This window comes from Oncorhynchus masou, chromosome 15, assembly GCF_036934945.1.
Source record: "Oncorhynchus masou masou isolate Uvic2021 chromosome 15, UVic_Omas_1.1, whole genome shotgun sequence".
Classification (NCBI taxonomy): domain Eukaryota; kingdom Metazoa; phylum Chordata; class Actinopteri; order Salmoniformes; family Salmonidae; genus Oncorhynchus; species Oncorhynchus masou.
The window spans coordinates 27,005,784-27,024,996 of record NC_088226.1 but is presented as its reverse complement, the minus strand read 5'-3'; the positions used below and the strand labels follow the sequence as shown (position 1 = coordinate 27,024,996).

General features: G+C 44.7%; 1 protein-coding gene across 1 annotated transcript; it reads left to right on the top strand.

Moving 5' to 3' along the window:
* The first annotated feature begins 72 nt into the window (after window positions 1-72).
* Window positions 73-4,434, top strand: LOC135556061 (F-box/LRR-repeat protein 12-like). Its single transcript, XM_064988947.1, is given in 4 exon segments — window positions 73-285; window positions 407-482; window positions 852-1,717; window positions 1,719-4,434. Coding segments are annotated over 4 exon segments (1,203 nt in total). The 5' UTR covers window positions 73-184; the 3' UTR covers window positions 1,879-4,434.
* The last annotated feature ends 14,779 nt before the right edge of the window (window positions 4,435-19,213 follow it).

The window sequence follows — 19,213 nt, the reverse complement described above, 5'->3', positions numbered from 1 at the left end:
CCAAAGCAATATCTGGTAACGTTACTCTCAGATAAAAGGTGTTAATTTCGCACATAGAGTTTTTAAGAACGTGTAGGAACGTTTTCGCTTAAGCAACCGTTTCTGCGAGGTTCATTACTTGAATGCAACTTTGGTACGTCGGTGTATTTTGTCCGTGTACTCGACTGTACTTTTTGTTTACAAAATGGCAGACTTCAGAATTTCTACTCTCGATTATTTCCCAGAGAACATTTTAATTGATATTTTATCATATTTAGGTGTGCGAGAGCTCATCAGAACTGGAAGGTAAAACAAGTTAGCTCGTTGACGTCTGTGTTCAACATAAATATCCAAGATTGATAGCTAACTAACGTTAGCTTAAAAAAACACGTATCTTTGTCATGCCATTCATATGGTGTATTTGCAGGGTGTGTAAGAGATGGAGACGCCTTGTAAAAGACCAACGTCTATGGCGAGCTGTTGATCTAACTGCATGGAAAGGGGTAAGAATGGTGCCTATTGCATAATGATCTTACAATTTCATGACCTGACATGAAAATATTTCCGGGGCTGCTATGTCTAAAGAAGTCAGACGTTTTGTGATATATCCATGTTTCTCAGGTCCTACATACAATGATATTTCAGCAGACTTGATTCGATTATTGTTAACTTCCTGTTTAAGGTCTCTCACCTTCTGCAACAAAATACAATGTTGTTGCTTGGCCTGTTTCCTACCTGTAGACTAGCTAACTCTAAAGAATGTTCAAGTCATCACTCAAACACTAATGCATTGTTTCTTCTCCATTTCTCCCTCATTGGATGTTGTCGTTCTACAACTGCTCTCCCTGCCCTTGGTGTCCATTTTGGGTCAGGTGACGTCGCGCATGCTGTGGGTTCTACTGCGCCAGTATCTGGGCACTGGGCTCCGATGCCTGCGGCTGCGTGGCTTGCTGCTCTCTGCTAGAGGCGGGGCATTTCTCTCAGAGTCCTGGCTTAAGGCTTTGTCCTCCAAGTGCCCCCGTCTGCGCAGTCTTTCCCTGCTGCATGCAGACCTGAGAGGCTTGCGTAGTTGCCAGCTCCTGCCCACAACGCTGCAGGTCCTAGAGTTGCGTGGCTGTGAGCTGCCACAGAGCTTTTTCACCCAGACCCCACCCAGTCCTGAGAAACAAGCTGGAGCTGCATCAACTGCTTCTACTCAGCAACAGGGACGCGGTCAGACTGGGAAAGTGCCTGCCTCCACATCAGGGATTGCCATTGAGACGATGGTCCTTGATAACGTGCCCTCCTTCACAGACCTGCACCTGCAGAGTCTGGCTTCTTGGTTGAAGCTTAGCCGCCTAGAGCTGCGCAATGTCCTTCGGGTCACAGCGGAAGGCCTTAGGCGCAGTGCTGCCCAAGAAACCGACTCGGGCTTAAACGGGCTCTCCAGGCTCAAGTACCTGGAGATAGGGCACTTTGGACGGCCTGGCGCCCAGCTACAGATGGCCTCCCTGGGGCTGGGGGTGGGCTGGCTCGGCCTAGAGGAGCTAAGCCTTGGCGGTAAGGAGGTGGGACCAGGCCTGCTGTCTGCCAGCCGCCTGAGGGACCTGAAGCGCCTGCGCCTCAGAAGCTGCAAGCTGAGAGAGATGCAGGTGCTACGGAGCTGCAGGACGCTGCGGGAGCTGCGCCGGTTGGAGTTCTGTGAGGTGTTCTTCCAGGTTTGCCCAAAGACACCAGAGAGGGGGGGGGGGGTGGCAGGGTGAGGAGGGGAGGGAGGATGGCGCAGATGGTGGTGATGGGAGCAATGACAAGCTGGATGAGAATGACCCTGTGCCGAGTCTGCGCCGCTCACTTGCTGCTCTGCTGCCTCAATGTACACTACTATTCACCAACTGCACTGTTACAATAATATCAGACTAGATTACATACTGTGTTACACATCTGGTTACCTTATTCTACTGTTTGCAAACTCTCATGAATCACTTTTTTGTTGACATATGTAGAAAACAAATGTACCCCATTAACAAACCCAATCAAATTCTATTTTAAACTTTCATATAGCTGTGCTATTGAACATAAAAGAGACAGTGACTGAGTTCATTGCATGTGTAAAGTCTCAGGAAATGTAATGTTTCAATTCAACCCCTCGACCAGGGCTCTTCAGCTCTTAAAGGCACTGCATGGTCAATCCAATGTCTGCAGTGACCTCCATGCCTCCGGAGGCTGCCTTGAGAAGAGATTCAATGAATATATTGCAACTCTGGGGGGTTTCAGTAGGCTAGAAGTAGCCCACTAGTTTTGCTCACTGGCCCCCTCAAGTATAGGAAAAATACTCTGTGTGATTCTCCTAAGCATTATGTTGCCTGTATTCATTACGATTTGAGAAAGTACAAATGGGAACTGTTTTAACCTTTTTCCACCAAGAAACTTAACAAGAATGTGTTCTAAACTGACTTGCCCGTTAAATTAAATAAATAAATAGCAAAGTAGAACATATACCTCAATAGATCATGAATAAACAAATATCCAGGAAATATGATCAAGCTCTCTCAATCTGTAAAACACACAGCATTTATCCCAAACTTGGTCCTATCAGCTATTCCTATTTTTTTTTTTACAATTGATACTTTGAATACTTTTATGTGTGGTATGATTGCTCGTTAGCCTATTGCAGATCTGGACAAATGATCCACTATTGTCACCATGAATGGTGGATAGCGTTCAGGATAGACAGACTGGAAGACTATAGTGACCTGTGGTAGAGTAACGTGGAAAAGAGAGCATCACGTGTAAAAGCATAGGGCATAAGGGAAGTACCAAAACACCTTGATAAAGGGGATGCGCAGATGAGGAAATGTGTCTTGGATGGAAGAAATTCTATAGTAAAACCTGCAAATAGCACATTTAAACTGGGGAGGCGGGGGTGCACTACCCTCCCCTGTGCCCAGGATGAGAAAAAAAACTCCTCCCCTGAGCAAAAAAAAGAAAAAGGCTTCAGTTCCTCTTGGGTGCTTATTTTATATTGTTTAATGTTGTGTACGAAAGCACCTAAAGCAAGACAGAATGGCCTCGGACCCCTTATGGTCAGGGACCACTCGGAAATAAAAACACTCAAGAGAAATAAATGTAACACAAAAAACACGAACTACACACAGACATGAATTTGAAACAGAAACAATGACGCCTGGGTAAGGAAGCAAAGGGAGTGACACAGTTGAAAGTCGGAAGTTTACCTACATCTTAGCCAAATACATTTAAACTCAGTTTTTCACAATTCCTGACGTTTAATCCTAGTAAAAATTCCCTGTCTTAGGTCAGTTAGGATCACCACTTTATTTTAAGAATGTGACATGTCAGGCCTCCTTCCTCATACCAGCATGCAAAGGTTCAGGACCTGTCATAAACACACCCTGGAGAGGAGAGAAAACAGATTGTCTCGTGTAACGGTTTTGTGGTACAGTTTCCTGCCCTTACATCACACTGAGTGAAAATAAAATCTTTGGGCAAATTGACATATCATTATTCCATAACACGAGTGAGTGAGTGAGTGAGTGAGTGAGTCTGTCTGTCTCTCTCTCTCTCAAATACAAGTGTTATACATCGGCTTAAAGATATACTTCTCATTAATGCAAGCTCTGTGTCAGATTTCAAAAAAGTTTGTTTTGTTCGATAAAATCCATAATTTATGTCCAAATACCTCCTTTTTGTTCATGCGTTTAGTTCACAAATTCACAAGGTGCGAGCACTTGGTCCAGACAAAATCAAAATAGTTCCATTACAGTTCGTAGAAACATGTCAAACGATGTATCGAATCAATCTTTAGGATGTTTTTATTATAAATCTTGAATAATGTTCCAGCCGGACAATTCCTTTGTCTTTAGAAATTAAAAGGAACAGAACTCGCTCTCACGGCCGCGCGCCTGACTTAGCTCATGGCATTCTGCCAGACCCCTTAGTCAAACAGCTCTTATTCACCCCCCTTCACAGTAGAAGCCTGAAACAAGGTTCTAAAGACTTGACATCTAGTGGAAGCCTTAGGAAGTGCAATCAGACCAAATTTATACTGTATCTTGGATAGGATTTTTTGAGTTCTGTTATTCTGTTATTCTGTTCTGTTATTACTCACAAACATCATTCAAACAGTTTTAGAAACTCTGAGTGTTTTCTATCCAAATATACTAATAAGTTGCATATCTTAGCTTCTGGGCCTGAGTAACAGTCAGTTATGTTGGGCATGCTTTTCATCTGAAGTCAACTGAGGTAAGGAAGAAGTTGTTGTAAGATCAGCAGTCAACATTTTGCAAGAATAATAAGTAATTATATGGTCATAAACATGCAATTGTATCACAACAAACAATCAAATGTCTGTACACAACGGCATTCTCTTTAAATGACATGTAAAATAAAATGAATTCCCCTTCTCACCCATGCACAGGGCCCATGCAGTTGCACTGCAGGAAATGTCCTATATGTACTTCATGCTGCCAGTGTTTTAACTAGTTTATGACTTTAACTGAAAGGACAGTAGTAAGTAACAGTCTTTTTACATGAAATTCTTGAGAATAATTTAATTATCTCATTAAATGTTGTTAAAATAAGAATTGTATAATAACCGTGATTTATCAACCGGACAGCTGATCGTCCTCAGAGTGGCAGACCACATGTGACAACACCTACACAGGATCCGTACATCCGAACATCACACCTGCGGGACAGGTACAGGATGGCAACAACAACTGCACAAGTTACACCAGGAACGAACAATCCTGCCATCAGTGATCAGACTGTCAACAGTAGGCTGAGAGAGGCTGGACTGAGGGCTTGTAGGCCTGTTGTAATGCAGGTCCTCACCAGACATCACCGGCAATAATGTCACCTATGGGCACGAACCCACCGTCGCTGGACCAGACAGGACTGGCAAAAAGTGCTCTTCACTGACCAGTCGCGATTTTGTCTCACCAGGGGTGATGGTCGGATTTGCGTTTATCGTTGAGGGAATGAGCGTTACACCGAGGCCTGGAGCGGGATCGATTTGGAGGTGAAGGGTCCGTCATGGTCTGGGGTGCTGTGTCACGGCATCATCGGACTGAGCTTGTTGTCATTGAAGACATCCTCCTCCCTCATGTGGTACCCTTCCTGCAGGCTCATCCTGACATGACCCTCCAATACACTTCCTGCGCCGACAGAGATGGCCGCCTCGCTTCGCGTTCCTAGGAAACTCTGCAGTTTTTTGTTTTTTACGTGTTATTTCTTACATTAGTACCCCAGGTCATCTTAGGCTTCATTACATACAGTCGAGAAGAACTACTGAATATAAGAGCAGCGTCAACTCACCATCAGTACGACCAAGAATATGACTTTCCCGGAGCGGATCCTGTGTTCTGCCTTCCACCCAGGACAACGCAATGGATCCCAGCCTGCGACCCAAAACAACGACGTCGTAAAAGAGGCAAACAAAGCGGTCTTCTGGTCAGGCTCCGGAGACGGGCAGATCGCGCACCACTCCCTAGCATTCTACTCGCCAATGTCCAGTCTCTTGACAACAAGGTTGATGAAAGGGGACTGTAACGTTCTTTGCTTCATGGAAACATGGCTCACTGGAGAGACGCTATCGGAGTCGGTGCAGCCAGCTGGTTTCTCCACGCATCGCACCGACAGAAACAAACATCTTTCTGGTAAGAAGAGGGGCGGGGGCGTATGCTTTATGGTTAACGAGACGTGGTGTGGTCACAACAACATACAGGAACTCAAGTCCTTCTGTTCACCTGATTTAGAATTCCTCACAATCAAATGTCGACCGCATTATCTACCAAGGGAATTCTCTTCGATTATAATCACAGCCGTATATATTCCCCCCCAAGCAGACACATCGATGGCTCTGAACGAACTTTATTTGACTCTTTGCAAACTGGAATCCACATATCCTGAGGCTGCATTCATTGTAGCTGGGGATTTTAACAAGGCTAATCTGAAAACAAGACTCCCTAAATTGTATCAGCATATCGATTGCGCAACCAGGGCTGATAAAACCTTGGATCATTGCTATTCTAACTTCCGCGATGCATATAAGGCCCTGCCCCGCCCTCCTTTTTTGAAAAGCTGACCACGACTCCATTTTGTTGCTCCCTGCCTACAGACAAAAGCTAAAACAAGAAGCTCCCACGCTGATGTCTGTTCAACGCTGGTCCAACCAATCTGATTTCACGCTCCAAGACTGCTTCCATCACGTGGACTGGGATATGTTTCGTATTGCGTCAAACAACAACATTGATGAATACACTGATTCGGTGAGCGAGTTCATTAGAATGTGCGTTGAAGATGTCGTTCCCATAGCAGCGATTAAAACATTCCCAAACCAGAAACCGTGGATTGATGGCAGCATTCGCGTGAAACTGAAAGCGCAAACCACTGCTTTTAAATCAGGGCAAGGTGACCGGAAACATGACCGAATACAAACAGTGTAGCTATTCCCTCCGCAAGGCAATCAAACAAGCTAAGCGTCAGTATAGAGGAGACAAAGTAGAATCGCAATTCAACAGCTCAGACACAAGAGGTATGTGACAGGGTCTACAGTCAATCACGGATTACAAAAAGAAAACCAGCCCAGTCACGGACCAGGATGCCTTGCTCCCAGGCAGACTAAATAACTTTTTTGCCAACTTTGAGGACAATACAATGCGGACTCTCCTTCACTGCAGCCGAGGTGAGTAAAACATTTAAACGTGTTAACCCTCGCAAGGCTGCAGGCCCAGACGGCATCCCCAGCCGCGCCCTCAGAGCATGCGCAGACCAGCTGGCTGGTGTGTTTACGGACATATTCAATCAATCCCTATCCCAGTCTGCTGTTCCCACATGCTTCAAGAGGGCCACCATTGTTCCTGTTCCCAAGAAAGCTAAGGTAACTGAGCTAAACGACTACCGCCCCGTAGCACTCACTTCCGTCATCATGAAGTGCTTTGAGAGACTAGTCAAGGACCATATCACCTCCACCCTACCTGACACCCTAGACCCACTCCAATTTGCTTACCGCCCAAATAGGTCCACAGACGATGCAATCTCAACCACACTGCACACTGCCCTAACCCATCTGGACAAGAGGAATACCTATGTGAGAATGCTGTTCATCGACTACAGCTCGGCATTCAACACCATAGTACCCTCCAAGCTCGTCATCAAGCTTGAGACCCGGGGTCTCGACCCCGCCCTGTGCAACTGGGTACTGGACTTCCTGACGGGCCGCCCCCAGGTGGTGAGGGTAGGTAACAACATCTCCTCCCCGCTGATCCTCAACACTGGGGCCCCACAAGGGTGCGTTCTGAGCCCTCTCCTGTACTCCCTGTTCACCCACGACTGCGTGGCCACGCACGCCTCCAACTCAATCATCAAGTTTGCGGACGACACAACAGTGGTAGGCTTGATTACCAACAACGACGAGACGGCCTACAGGGAGGAGGTGAGGACCCTCGGAGTGTGGTGTCAGGAAAATAACCTCACACTCAACGTCAACAAAACTAAGGAGATGATTGTGGACTTCAGGAAACAGCAGAGGGAACACCCCCCTATCCACATCGATGGAACAGTAGTGGAGAGAGTAGCAAGTTTTAATTTCCTCGGCATACACATCACAGACAAACTGAATTGGTCCACTCACACAGACAGCATCGTGAAGAAGGCGCAGCAGCGTCTCTTCAACCTCAGGAGCCTGAAGAAATTCGGCTTGTCACCAAAAGCACACAAACTTCTACAGATGCACAATCGAGAGCATCCTGTCGGGCTGTATCACCGCCTGGTACGGCAACTGCTCCGCCCACAACCGTAAGGCTCTCCAGAGGGTAGTAAGGTCTGCACAACGCATCACCGGGGGCAAACTACCTGCCCTCCAGGACACCTACACCACCCGATGTCACAGGAAGGCCATAAAGATCATCAAGGACAACAACCACCCTAGCCACTGCCTGTTCACCCCGCTATCTTCCAGAAGGCGAGGTCAGTATAGGTGCATCAAAGCTGGGACCGAGAGACTGAAAAACAGCTTCTAGCTCAAGGCCATCAGACTGTTAAACAGCCACCACTAACATTGAGTGGGTGCTGCCAACACACTGACTCAACTCCAGCCACTTTAAATAATGGGAATTGATGTAAAATATATCACTAGCCACTTTAAACAATGCTACTTAATATAATGTTTACATACCCTACATTATTTATCTCATATGTATATACGTATATATGTATATATATGTACTCGATACCATCTACTGCATCTTGCCTATGCCGCTCTGTACCATCATTCATATATCTTTATGTACATATTCTTTATCCCTTTACACTTATGTGCATAAGGTAATAGTTTTGGAATTGTTAGCTAGATTACTCGTTGGTTATTACTGCATTGTCGGAACTAGAAGCACAAGCATTTCGCTACACTCGCATTACCATCTGCTAACCATGTGTATGCGACAAATAAAATTTGATTTGATTTGATTTAGAATGACAATGCCACCAGCCATACTGCTTGTTATGTGCATGATTTCCTACAAGACAGGAACGTCAGTGTCCTGCCATGGCCAGCAAAGAGCCCGGATCTCAATCCCATTGAGCACGTCTGGGACCTGTTGGATTGGAGGATGAGGGCTAGGGCCAGAGTAACATCTCACAGTAAGAACGGGCAAATCTGGTGCAGTCCATGAGTTCCACCAGGTGACACTGCTACACTGCAGGACTTAATGCAGCTGGTGGCCACACCAGATACTGACTTTCTTTTGACATTTCTTTAGCACATGACCTCATGTGACTCCTTATCGAGACGGGTGGGGCTGGCTTAAGAGGGTGTGAACAATGCTGAATGGGTGTAGACAAAGGAGAGCTCCCCAGTAGGTACCAAATTATTCAAAGAACCTTTTCTCAAAAGTGAGTTTACAAGTGTATCAACTTTCAAAGCATAATTATTTTCCTATTGTTCCTCCAAAATGTAGTGTGTAATATACAATTTTGTAGCTCTGAGTCTCTACTTTTATCCAATGTAAAAAACTGAAGTTCAAATTTTGCTACATCAGACCGAATCCAGGTGGTGAGTCACATATTGGAATGAGAAAAGTCAAGGATGCCAAATATTCAATAACACAATGGGGGGGGGGGAATAAAAAGTTATTCTACATACAGTGTGTGTAAATGAGGTAAGATTGGGGAGGTAAGACCATACTGGTGAAATAATTACAATTTAACAATTAAACACTGGAGGTGATAGATGTGCAGAGGATGCATGTGCAAGTAGAGATGATGGGGTGCAAAGGGGAAGAGAAAAAAAACAGTATGGGGATGAGGTAGTTGGATGGGCTATTTACAGATGAGCTATGTACAGGTGCAATGATCTCAAGTTAGTGAGGGTCAAGTTAGTGAGGGAGATATGAGTATCCAGCTTCAGTGATTTTTGCAATTCGTTCCAGTCATTGGCAGCAGAGAACTGGAAGGACAGACGGCCAAAGGAGGAATTGGTTTTGGGGTTGACCAGTGAAATATACCTGCTGGCGCCCATGCTACGGGTGGGTGCTGCTATGGTGACCAGTGAGCTGAGATAAGGTGGGGCTTTACCTAGCAAAGACTTATATGACCTGGAGCCAGTGGGTTTGGCGACGAGTATGAAGCGAGGGCCAGCCAACAAGAGCAACCAGGTCGCAGTGGTGTGTAGTATACGGGGCTTTGGTGCCAAAACGGATGGCTCTGTGATCGACTGCATCCAATTAGCTGAGTAGGGTGTTGGAGGCTATTTTGTAAATGACATCGCCAAAGTCAAGGATCGGTAGGATTGTCAGTTTTACGAGGGTGTGTTTGGCAGCATGAGTGAAGGATGCTTTGTTGCGAAATAGGAAGCCGATTCTGGATTTAATTTTGGATTGGAGATGCTTAATGTGAGTCGGGAAGGAGAGTTTACAGTATAACTAGACACCTAGGTATTTGTCGTTGTCCACATATCCTAAGTCAGAACCGTCCAGAGTAGTGATGCTGGACGGGCGGGCAGGTGCGGGCAGCGATCGGTTGAAGAGCATGCATTTAGTTTGACTTGGATTCAAGAGCAGTTGGAAGCCACAGAAGGAGAGTTATATGGCATTGAAGCTCGTCTGGAGGTTAGTTAACAGTGTCCAAAGAAGGGCCAGAAGTATACAGAATGGTGTCGTTTGAGTAGAGCTGGATCAGAGAATCACCAGCGACATCATTGATGTATACAGAGAAAAGAGTCGGCAACAGGTCTGCCAATGACATCATTGAACAACTTGGCAATTGAGAAACGTTTAGTATTTTTAAATGAACCTGTGTGTGATATAATTACATTCTCATAGCATACGTTTGTTGACAATACAATAGGTTGTCCTATGTACATTTGTTAGACATATGACGTCACCTCAAATTCAGTGAGATTTTTTTGCAATCATCAAACTGTTATCTAGATGAGGAAGCTCCGGGTGGAAATACAACAACTGCAAATATCTGAAATGATATGATCAGAGGTTCCTTTCTGATTCTGTTGAACGGGGCATTTTTCAAAACAAATCTAAAAATCACTACTTATTCAACATAAATGATGTATTAGCGCTACAATATATTATTTATCTATGTATTATTCATATAATAAAATACATAGGCCTGAGCCTATTTCGCGCAAAAAGAAATGTACAAATACTAATTACTCCTTTTAAATATTTTAATTTGCATGCCTTTTGTAGCCATATTGATTTAGGCTACTTGTTTTTTTTTTCGTAGAATGCAAAAATCAGCTGATTCATGGCCTGTATTTAGTGTTAATAGTACATCAAGTCTTGGCCTACTGATATCACTAACCTTCAATTAATATGACTCAATGTAAAAGCAGATAGTGGATAAATGCTTCAGTGACATGGCTAGAAATCGTAGTTATATGTTATATTATAATAACAACAATACCAATATTAGTTATACTATGAAATATATTATTATTATTAGCTAACCCAGACAAGACAACAATATTCAGACCAAATACATCTTAAGCCCTACTTCTACAAGACACACACTCATTTCTGGACTTCATTTTGTTTTTAATTATATCCCAAGCCAAATGTGCTATAACATGTCGATATGAATCAATCTGAAAGAGTAGTCTAAAATAGTGGTCTATATGTAAGTAATAGCATAACAATATCACTGCACGAGGACGAATTTATTTTGACATCCACTACACACGATCATTTTCCATTGCGGAAATAATTATTCCTCTACATCACTGGGCTGCAATATGCAGCCTAACGGCCTACAGACTATATCAATGATACCAGACGACTAATATAGGCCTAGATGAAGCAAACAATTAAAAACATAATATATGTGCATTGAAATTAAATTGCCTATGCGCAATTGCTTTATAATGATGTAACATACAGGAGGATAAGCATTTTGCCTATATCAATAATTTCACGGGAAGATGCTCCTCAGAACGAACCCCATACAAAAATCTTATTTGCGGAGTGGCAGGGTGGTTAGAGCGTTGGACTAGTAACCGAAAGATGTATTAGTACAAACTGCGTTCTTATTTTTAAGAGTCGGATTGGCTACAGTTTGTATGTCTATATATTGATGTGCTTTGGTTAAGACCAAAACAATTGTCTGGCCTACTCTCATTTCAAGGGTCGTTTTCTTTTCATGGTTGTTTTCATGGTTTGGCTTTTGAAGTGTTAACCTTTCAAAAAACGTACCTGTGATTCAGGTGGTTGTTATCCAGTAGCGGTGCTTGGGTAAAATCACTGGGAAGCCAAGCCAATAAAAAAGTAATATTATAACCTTTTGTGGTACTGTATTTGCGTTGTTTGCTCTATAACCCATTAGTTCATACACCACGGTGATACACAATAAGGCCGTGACAAAAAAAAGACAACAGTCACACTGGAATAAATTGAGGAATAAGGAATAAGGAATAATAACAGAGGAATAAATTGAACTACACATTGGTTTGTTTCAACACAAAACTCGAGAGCAACATCTGTCCGGTGAAGTCCACAAAACAAATATTGCACAACAGTTATATGACCTGAATCATGGTCAAGCAAGTTCGTGTTTTCAACAGTTTACTAAACAACTAGCTGCTCATTTATAACCACAGAGTTAAAGCAAGTCAGCACAAAGACAACAGGAGCACTGCCTCCAATATTCCAGCACCATTTCAACTTAAACATTTCAACAATATCAAATCAACAAGGCTACATATATGCTTAGTTTAATACACTGAAAACAAACTTAAAGATACCAAATATCATGTGGCGGTCCCTGGTACTGATTTCTGGTTGAGTGTGCGTGCGTGCAAGTTAAAATAATAAAGTTGACTCACCCTAATTCTAGACCAGTCGAATGCCAATCCCCGCCTCATCTCTTTCATGTTGGCAGAACAGTCTATACCTCTGTCATACAGTACCCTTTTAGTTTTCATAGGCTACCTAGCTAAAATTCTTCCTCACAAGGGCAAGAACGAAACAGCTAAGTTAGCTAGCTAGTTAACATGAGCCTACTAGGTTAACGTAAACTTGTACACCGCCTTGGTCCGTACAATTGCCCTTATTTTAGCACTCCAAAAACTTAATACTTCCAGATCAACTGTAATGTTAATACCATTGTAAAGCACAATTTCTTCCCTTTCCAACAAAATAAATGACATGACCTAAACTGCCCGTTTCTGCATAATTCAAGCAGGCAATGAGCCCCGTCGGGTCTTTTTAAAAATGGCGGATGGGGAAGCGAAACTAATGCGTGATAATGAGAAGGAGAGATGTCGTGTGGGAAAATTGCTTTTTTTTCACTCGATCTGTCCAACGTATCACCTTATCGCCTCTAAAATGTAAATAAAACGCTATCAAGAGTTTATATAATGTGCCATAACATACCTATTTGAAGGTTTGTGTCGAATTTGAATTGGTTTTTATGGCGGTGCTAAAGGGATCTTAGAAGTAACAGCGGCTTTGAGAATGATGATCGCATGCAATGATGACACAAAAATATGACTAGGTATCCCCCCCTTACCACCGTCACTGTCCATTTTTTGTTTTTAAATGATGATAGAAGTGCTATACCTGGTGGAGAGAGATTGTAAGACAGAAATACTTGCTTCATGCCTGCTGTACGTTACAACATCAAGATGTAACGGAGGGTCAGTTTTTTCAACTTTTCTCCAATACTAGACAGTCATTACCATGTCGCTTGAATAGAAACCTAGTTCACACCTCCGATTTTGACGTCAACACAGTCCCATTAGTTTTCTTTGTAGCCTCGTTTGAATGTTGCGGTTGCACACACTTGTACGGAATGGGGTGAGTTTACATTACATATTGAACTTCCTTCATCTCAGGCCAGTGGCACAATGTATGAATTTATGGTTAGATCAGAATCACATCATAATCATTGGCGTGTACAGAGAATTCAGTCAAAACCACAAGTCCAAATCCACATCTCCATCCATGGCTTAGGAAAGGGCCGGTTTAGCAAGCTAGCTACTGCGGGACATCAACACAGACCAGAAACATTTGTCTGACAATGATGATGTTTAGCTTAGGATGTGACTTGATTGGTGTGAAGCCAAATCCAAACTGGCCTCCCTTGGGGGCATTTTGCTGTGTCGGGACAACTCACAGTTGAGCTCAGCTCAAAGCTGATTGGCTAATTATTATTTTAAAAATTCTCCAAGGGATGCCAAATGCCTGCTGGCATTAATCAATCAAATGCTAAGGCAGCAACATGCCATGTTCCAGACAACAGACACATGGGCTAAACATAGGGGCGCTGTTTCCCCTCGCTTGGATGTTTTCTCTGATGAGATTCAGCCACTTGCGAATTGACGAAAATTATGAAAACACAGACAAGTTATTTTTTTTTTAGACAAGTTATTTTTATTGGTCAAATATTTTGGGAAGCCTGGTTTCCCTTGGCATATAATAATGCACGCCATTGTTGGTATCTACAGTAGAGCAAACTGTAGGCCTACAGCTGTATGTGTGGATAGGGAGAAGAACAGCCACCAAGGTAGGCTGTATAAGTATTAACCTCGAAGTTCAATTTATTATGAGTCAGATTGGCTACAGTTGTGGCTACAGTTGTGGTTAGAGTGTTGGACTAGTAACCGGAAGCTTACAAGTTCAAGCCCCTGAGCTGACAAGGTACAAATCTGTCGTTCTGCCCCTGAACAGGCAGTTAACCCACTGTTCCTAGGCCGTCATTGAAAATAAGAATTTGTTCTTAACTGACTTGCCTAGTTAAATAAAGGTTAAAAAAATTCAAGGGGTCGTTTTCTTTTCATAGTTATTGGTTTGGCTTGTGAGGGGTTAAACCCTTCAAAAGGGTATTTATTACCAGACTGTTAAGGGAATTTTTGTCAATGATGACTAATCATGTATACATTTCAATCAGGACTGACTAGTCCAAATGCTATTATGTACTGTACATATATGAATTTTCTCTCTTGCTCCCATTCCCAATTGTAGATAATATAGTCAGGAGTTTAGAACAGTGCCTTGGTACAAATGAATGAACTATCTCCAGATGGCAGGGACGGACTATCTACACAAACTGACCTTGGCTACAGGCGAGGAGGGAAGGCTCGAGAACTATAGGGCCTCTCTACCGGTGTCATGAAGAGATAGAACGTTTAGAAAACGCTGACGTCATTTTCAGTTTATAACCTGTGGAAAAATGTGTATATACCCAGTACTCTCTTGAATTAAATGCTGTTACCTGACTTAAGACCGGGGCTCTGTCCATTCTTATAAAGTATTAGGGTCTTTAAAACCCTTCGAATGCAGTGACAGACTATTCAATTCTGATTGGGAAATAATACAGAGGAATTTAGAATTCCTTTATCACAGACGCAGTGAGCGTGTCGTAATTTATGGTGGCCAATCACCACAAGACTTTCCTCTCCTCTTGTCCAATAGGAAATGGAGTGGGATCACGGTCAGTCACAGGTGATGTTGGATATGCAGGAAACGAGAGAAAGCTTTGGCTGATGCAGGAGCTACACAGAGCAGAAGCAGAATTTGTTCTTAACTGACTTGACTAGTTAAATAAAGGTTCAATAAAGAATACCTTTACAAAAAATAGCAGTTTTGAAACTGCAGCAAAAGTGCAGTAACTAGTCCACCGTGGTATTTTGGACACAGTAATTGCAGTTATACTGCACTCTGAATTTTTTTCTCCGAAGGTATGATTTTGTGGCTATAGCCTATGTGATGATAAACATGCTATTCTACTCACAAGATGCAACGCCTTTATGCACGAGGCAGCGGGATGTTATGCCATGGCATACACACATTTTTAAGCCTTATTGCAATGTACATATATGTCATTAACATATTAATATGGCCATGATAGTGTGGTTTATGAAGGTGTGAGGTTCGTTTTCAGACAGCCTTGGATACATTTTCCATCTTGTTGTGCACTATATCTTCTTTCAGATTCCAACAACGTAGACGATGCCAGTCGTGATAAAAGTTTGGATCAGCCCAAACACAGGAAATAACGCTCAAGGGCTGTGTTCTCCCACGCGCAAGTGTTCAAACTCGAGCGGAGGTTACCTATCCGGACCGGAGAGAGCAGACCTGGCGGCTTCCCTGAAGCTGACAGAGACGCAGGTCAAAATATGGTTCCAGAACTGTAGATATAAAACAAAAGGTCGTCAAATGGCTGCTGACTTGATTGCCTCGGTCCCTGCAGCAAAGAAAGTGGCGTTGAAAGTGTTAGTTCGAGACGACCAGAGACCGTACAACCCCGGAGAACTACTGCGGCCTCCTCTCCTCTCTCTCTCCAGCCGTCTTATTACTACCCCTATGCCTATTGCCTCCCTGCATGGACGCTCTCTACTTGTGCTGGGAATCAATGAGATTTGAATAGTCTACGTTGTAGTTATTTGTCCCCATTAGGAAATCGAGGCATTTGCTTTCTTGGCCCTTTAAGAAGAAACCAGGAGAGATTAAATAAACTCGGAAATTGTTATGTCTGTCACACCCTGACCATAGTTTGCTTTGTACGTTTCTATGTTTTGTTTGGTCAGGGTGTGATCTGAGTGGGCATTCTATATTACATGTCTAGTTTGTCTAGTTCTATGTTTGGCCTGATATGGTTCTCAATCAGAGGCAGGTGTTAGTCATTGTCTCTGATTGGGAACCATATTTAGGTAGCCTGTTTGGTGTTGGGTTTTGTGGGTGATTGTTCCTGTCTCTGTGTTTGTTTGCACCAGATAAACCAAAGTGACTGAGCCTTTCTTTTTTCCTTGTTTTGGAAGAGAAGAGAACGTGAGCCGGGTGCGCCATTCTCCTTGCGGAGATGGTGCAAAATTCATCAACACGGTCGGTCCCTGGGATTGGGCTGGCCAACACAATTCGGTTTGCTTGGAAGGAAAAGGAGTTGGAGCCTTTAGGACAAGAAACTTTTGGAAGGACAATATTGATGGGGATTCTAAAGCTGACGGTGAAGGACGTGTTTTGTTTCCAAGGCAACTCGGAGGGAGCATACGACGTGGCACTACATACAGAGGAAAAACACGATACTATCCTGAGAAGGGCAAGAGCAGTGGGAGGTGAGAAGCCGATGAGCCACTATGAAATAACAAGCCTGGCGAAGAACAACTTTAGGGTTGTAACTGTCAACATATACAACCCATACGTTAAGGACGAAGAGGTGAGGGCCTTTCTGGGGAGATACATGGATAACGTCTCCTCAGCAAGGCACTTCAAAGACTCTCTTGGGTTTTGGAATGGGAGGAGAGGTTTCCAGGCCCTCCTCAGGGAGGACCCAAAGGGACATGGTGGCTACCTCCATCCTCCTGCTATGTTCTCCCTGGGGGCTGACAGGGGGACGTTGTTTTATGCACGTCAGCCTCCATTTTGCAGGCGCTGTATGGCCTACGGCCATATCTTCGCCTTGTGCAGCGCAAGAAAATGCAGATTTTGTGGGGAGCACGAGGCGAGGAGCACGAGGCGAGGGATTGTGATAAGCCTAAGGCGTGCCACGGGTGTGGCTCGGCAGCACACCTGTGGCGAGGGTGCCCGGCTCGTCAGAGGTCATACGCGTCTGCGGCTGGTGGGGGAGCAGGAGCGGGGGATGGGGGAAGAAGAGGAGGGGAAGGAAGCACGCCTCATGACCAGAGTACAGGTCCAGAGGGGAAGGCCGCAAGGAAGGAGGAGCAAGAAGCGGCGGATGGAAGAGAGAAGGAAACGGAAGGCACGGGAGTAGGAGAACCAGGAAAAGCGGCGGAAGAAGGCAAGCGAGTGGAGGAGCATGAGAGAGAAGAAAGCGAGGGAGGGGTGGTGGAGAAGGAGACGGTGGAAGAGCAAGTGGAGTGGGGGGAAAGTGCCCTGGTGGAAGAGACAAGGGGTATGGTGGAGGAGCTGGCGGGGGGAGGGTGGTATCTCTCCACTGCCGCCATCAAGAGAATGAATGAAGAGAATGAAGAGGGTGCGATTGGCCGACAATGAGAGGGAGGGGATGGTCAAGAGAGCGATGGGGGTGGGAGAAACCTCTGGGGCTGGTTTCCCCAGACCCTCAACTTCTGGTGGGTGGGGTCACACCTAACAAGACTCAGGACTGGGTACAGGAGGAGGTGGGGAGTTTTGTTTGGGGACTCAGCCTCCCCTATTTTTTTCCAAACCAGCTGCAGCACTGGGGAGGGGGAGGAGTGTGGGGGTAGACCCAGGGTGCAGGGCACCCCGGAGCCAAACACTATTCCTGCATCCTGGGTTGGTGAGATGGAGGAAGAGGGGGGGGATGTCAATGGTGTTTTCACAGGTAGATATGGAGCAGGGGAGCATCGGGTGAGTCTCCTGTTTGTTTTTTTGTGTCTGGGTTTAGTATGAGTGTATTACATGTTTTTATTTCATGGGGTCTAATTTTACTTTTGTTAGTTTAAATGTAAGGGGTTTAAGGGATTTTGTTAAGAGGAGGGCGGTTTTTAGTTATTTGGAGGGTGTGGGGTTTGATTTTTGTTTTTTCCAGGAGGTTCACCTGAGGGATGGAGGGGATGTTAGTAGGTTTAAGAGGGAGTGGGACAAGGGGGAGTCAGTTTGGGGTATTGGGGGGTGCACTCATCGGGGGTAGGGATTTTGTGTGGGCACAGGGAGGTAAAAGTGGAGGGTTCTTTTGTGGTGATGCAGGGGAGGGTTATAGGGGTGGATGTCACGATAAGGGATTGTAAATTTAGATTAGTGGTGGTGTATGGGCCACAGGTGGTGGCAGACAGGAGGGAGATGGTGGACTGTCTGGCGCCCCTGTGTGTCACAAATAGGAAATTAGTGATAGGGGGGATTTTAATACAGATTTAGGAATAGGGGGGGGATAGCAGTGCAGGCGCCATCACCGGGCTAATGGCTTGCAATGGTCTGGTTGATGGTGGCCTGCACACTACTCCGAAAATGGCCGGTCCTACATGGCGCAACTCCAGGGGGGTTGCACGGAGGCTCGACTATATTTTTGTACCCAGGTCTTTGGGTAGGTAAGTTGTTTGGGCGGCTGTTGCTTGTTTTCTTTTCGGATCACGACGGGGTGCTCCTGCAGGTGGGGTCGCCAGTCTGCCTCTTTGGTAGGGGGTACTGGAAGTTAGATCGGGAGGTGCTGGAGGAGCACGCTTTTGTTAACAAGTTTTTTGGTTTCTTTTGGAGGCTTGAAGGCCTCCGGTCCATGTGCGAGGGGGTGTTAGAGTGGTGGGAATTAGTTAAGGTGAGGATTAGGGCTTTTATAATAGGGTATTGCAAGAGGAAAAAAGGGAGGAGAGGAGGGAGGTGGATCGTATCAAAAGGTTAATTGAACTCGAGTACGAGGCAGGCAACCTCGGCGGGTTTGACTGGGAGAGATCCGCAACCCTAAAGGCGCAGCTCAGGGAGTTGCAGGAGCGGACGGCTCGAGTTTTCCTGGAGCATGCGCATAGTGGCTTTCTAGAACACAATGAGAGTTGTTCTGCTATGTTCTTTAAGTCGGTTAGGGCCAGACAGAGTAGGAAGGTAATGCATGGCGTTAGGGAAGAAAATGGTAGTATAGTTAGAGAACCAGAGGATATGGTCAGGGTGACAACTGATCATTTCCAAGGTTTATTTAAGGAAAGGGAAATAGATGTAGAGCAGGGAAATGTGTTTTTAGAACACTTGTCCAGGCAGTTGCCGGTGGACATTAGAGAAGTGATGGAGGCCCAGATCTCACTAGAAGAGGTTGAGAGCGCTCTTAGGACGATGGGAAAAGGGAAGGTGCCCGGGATGGATGG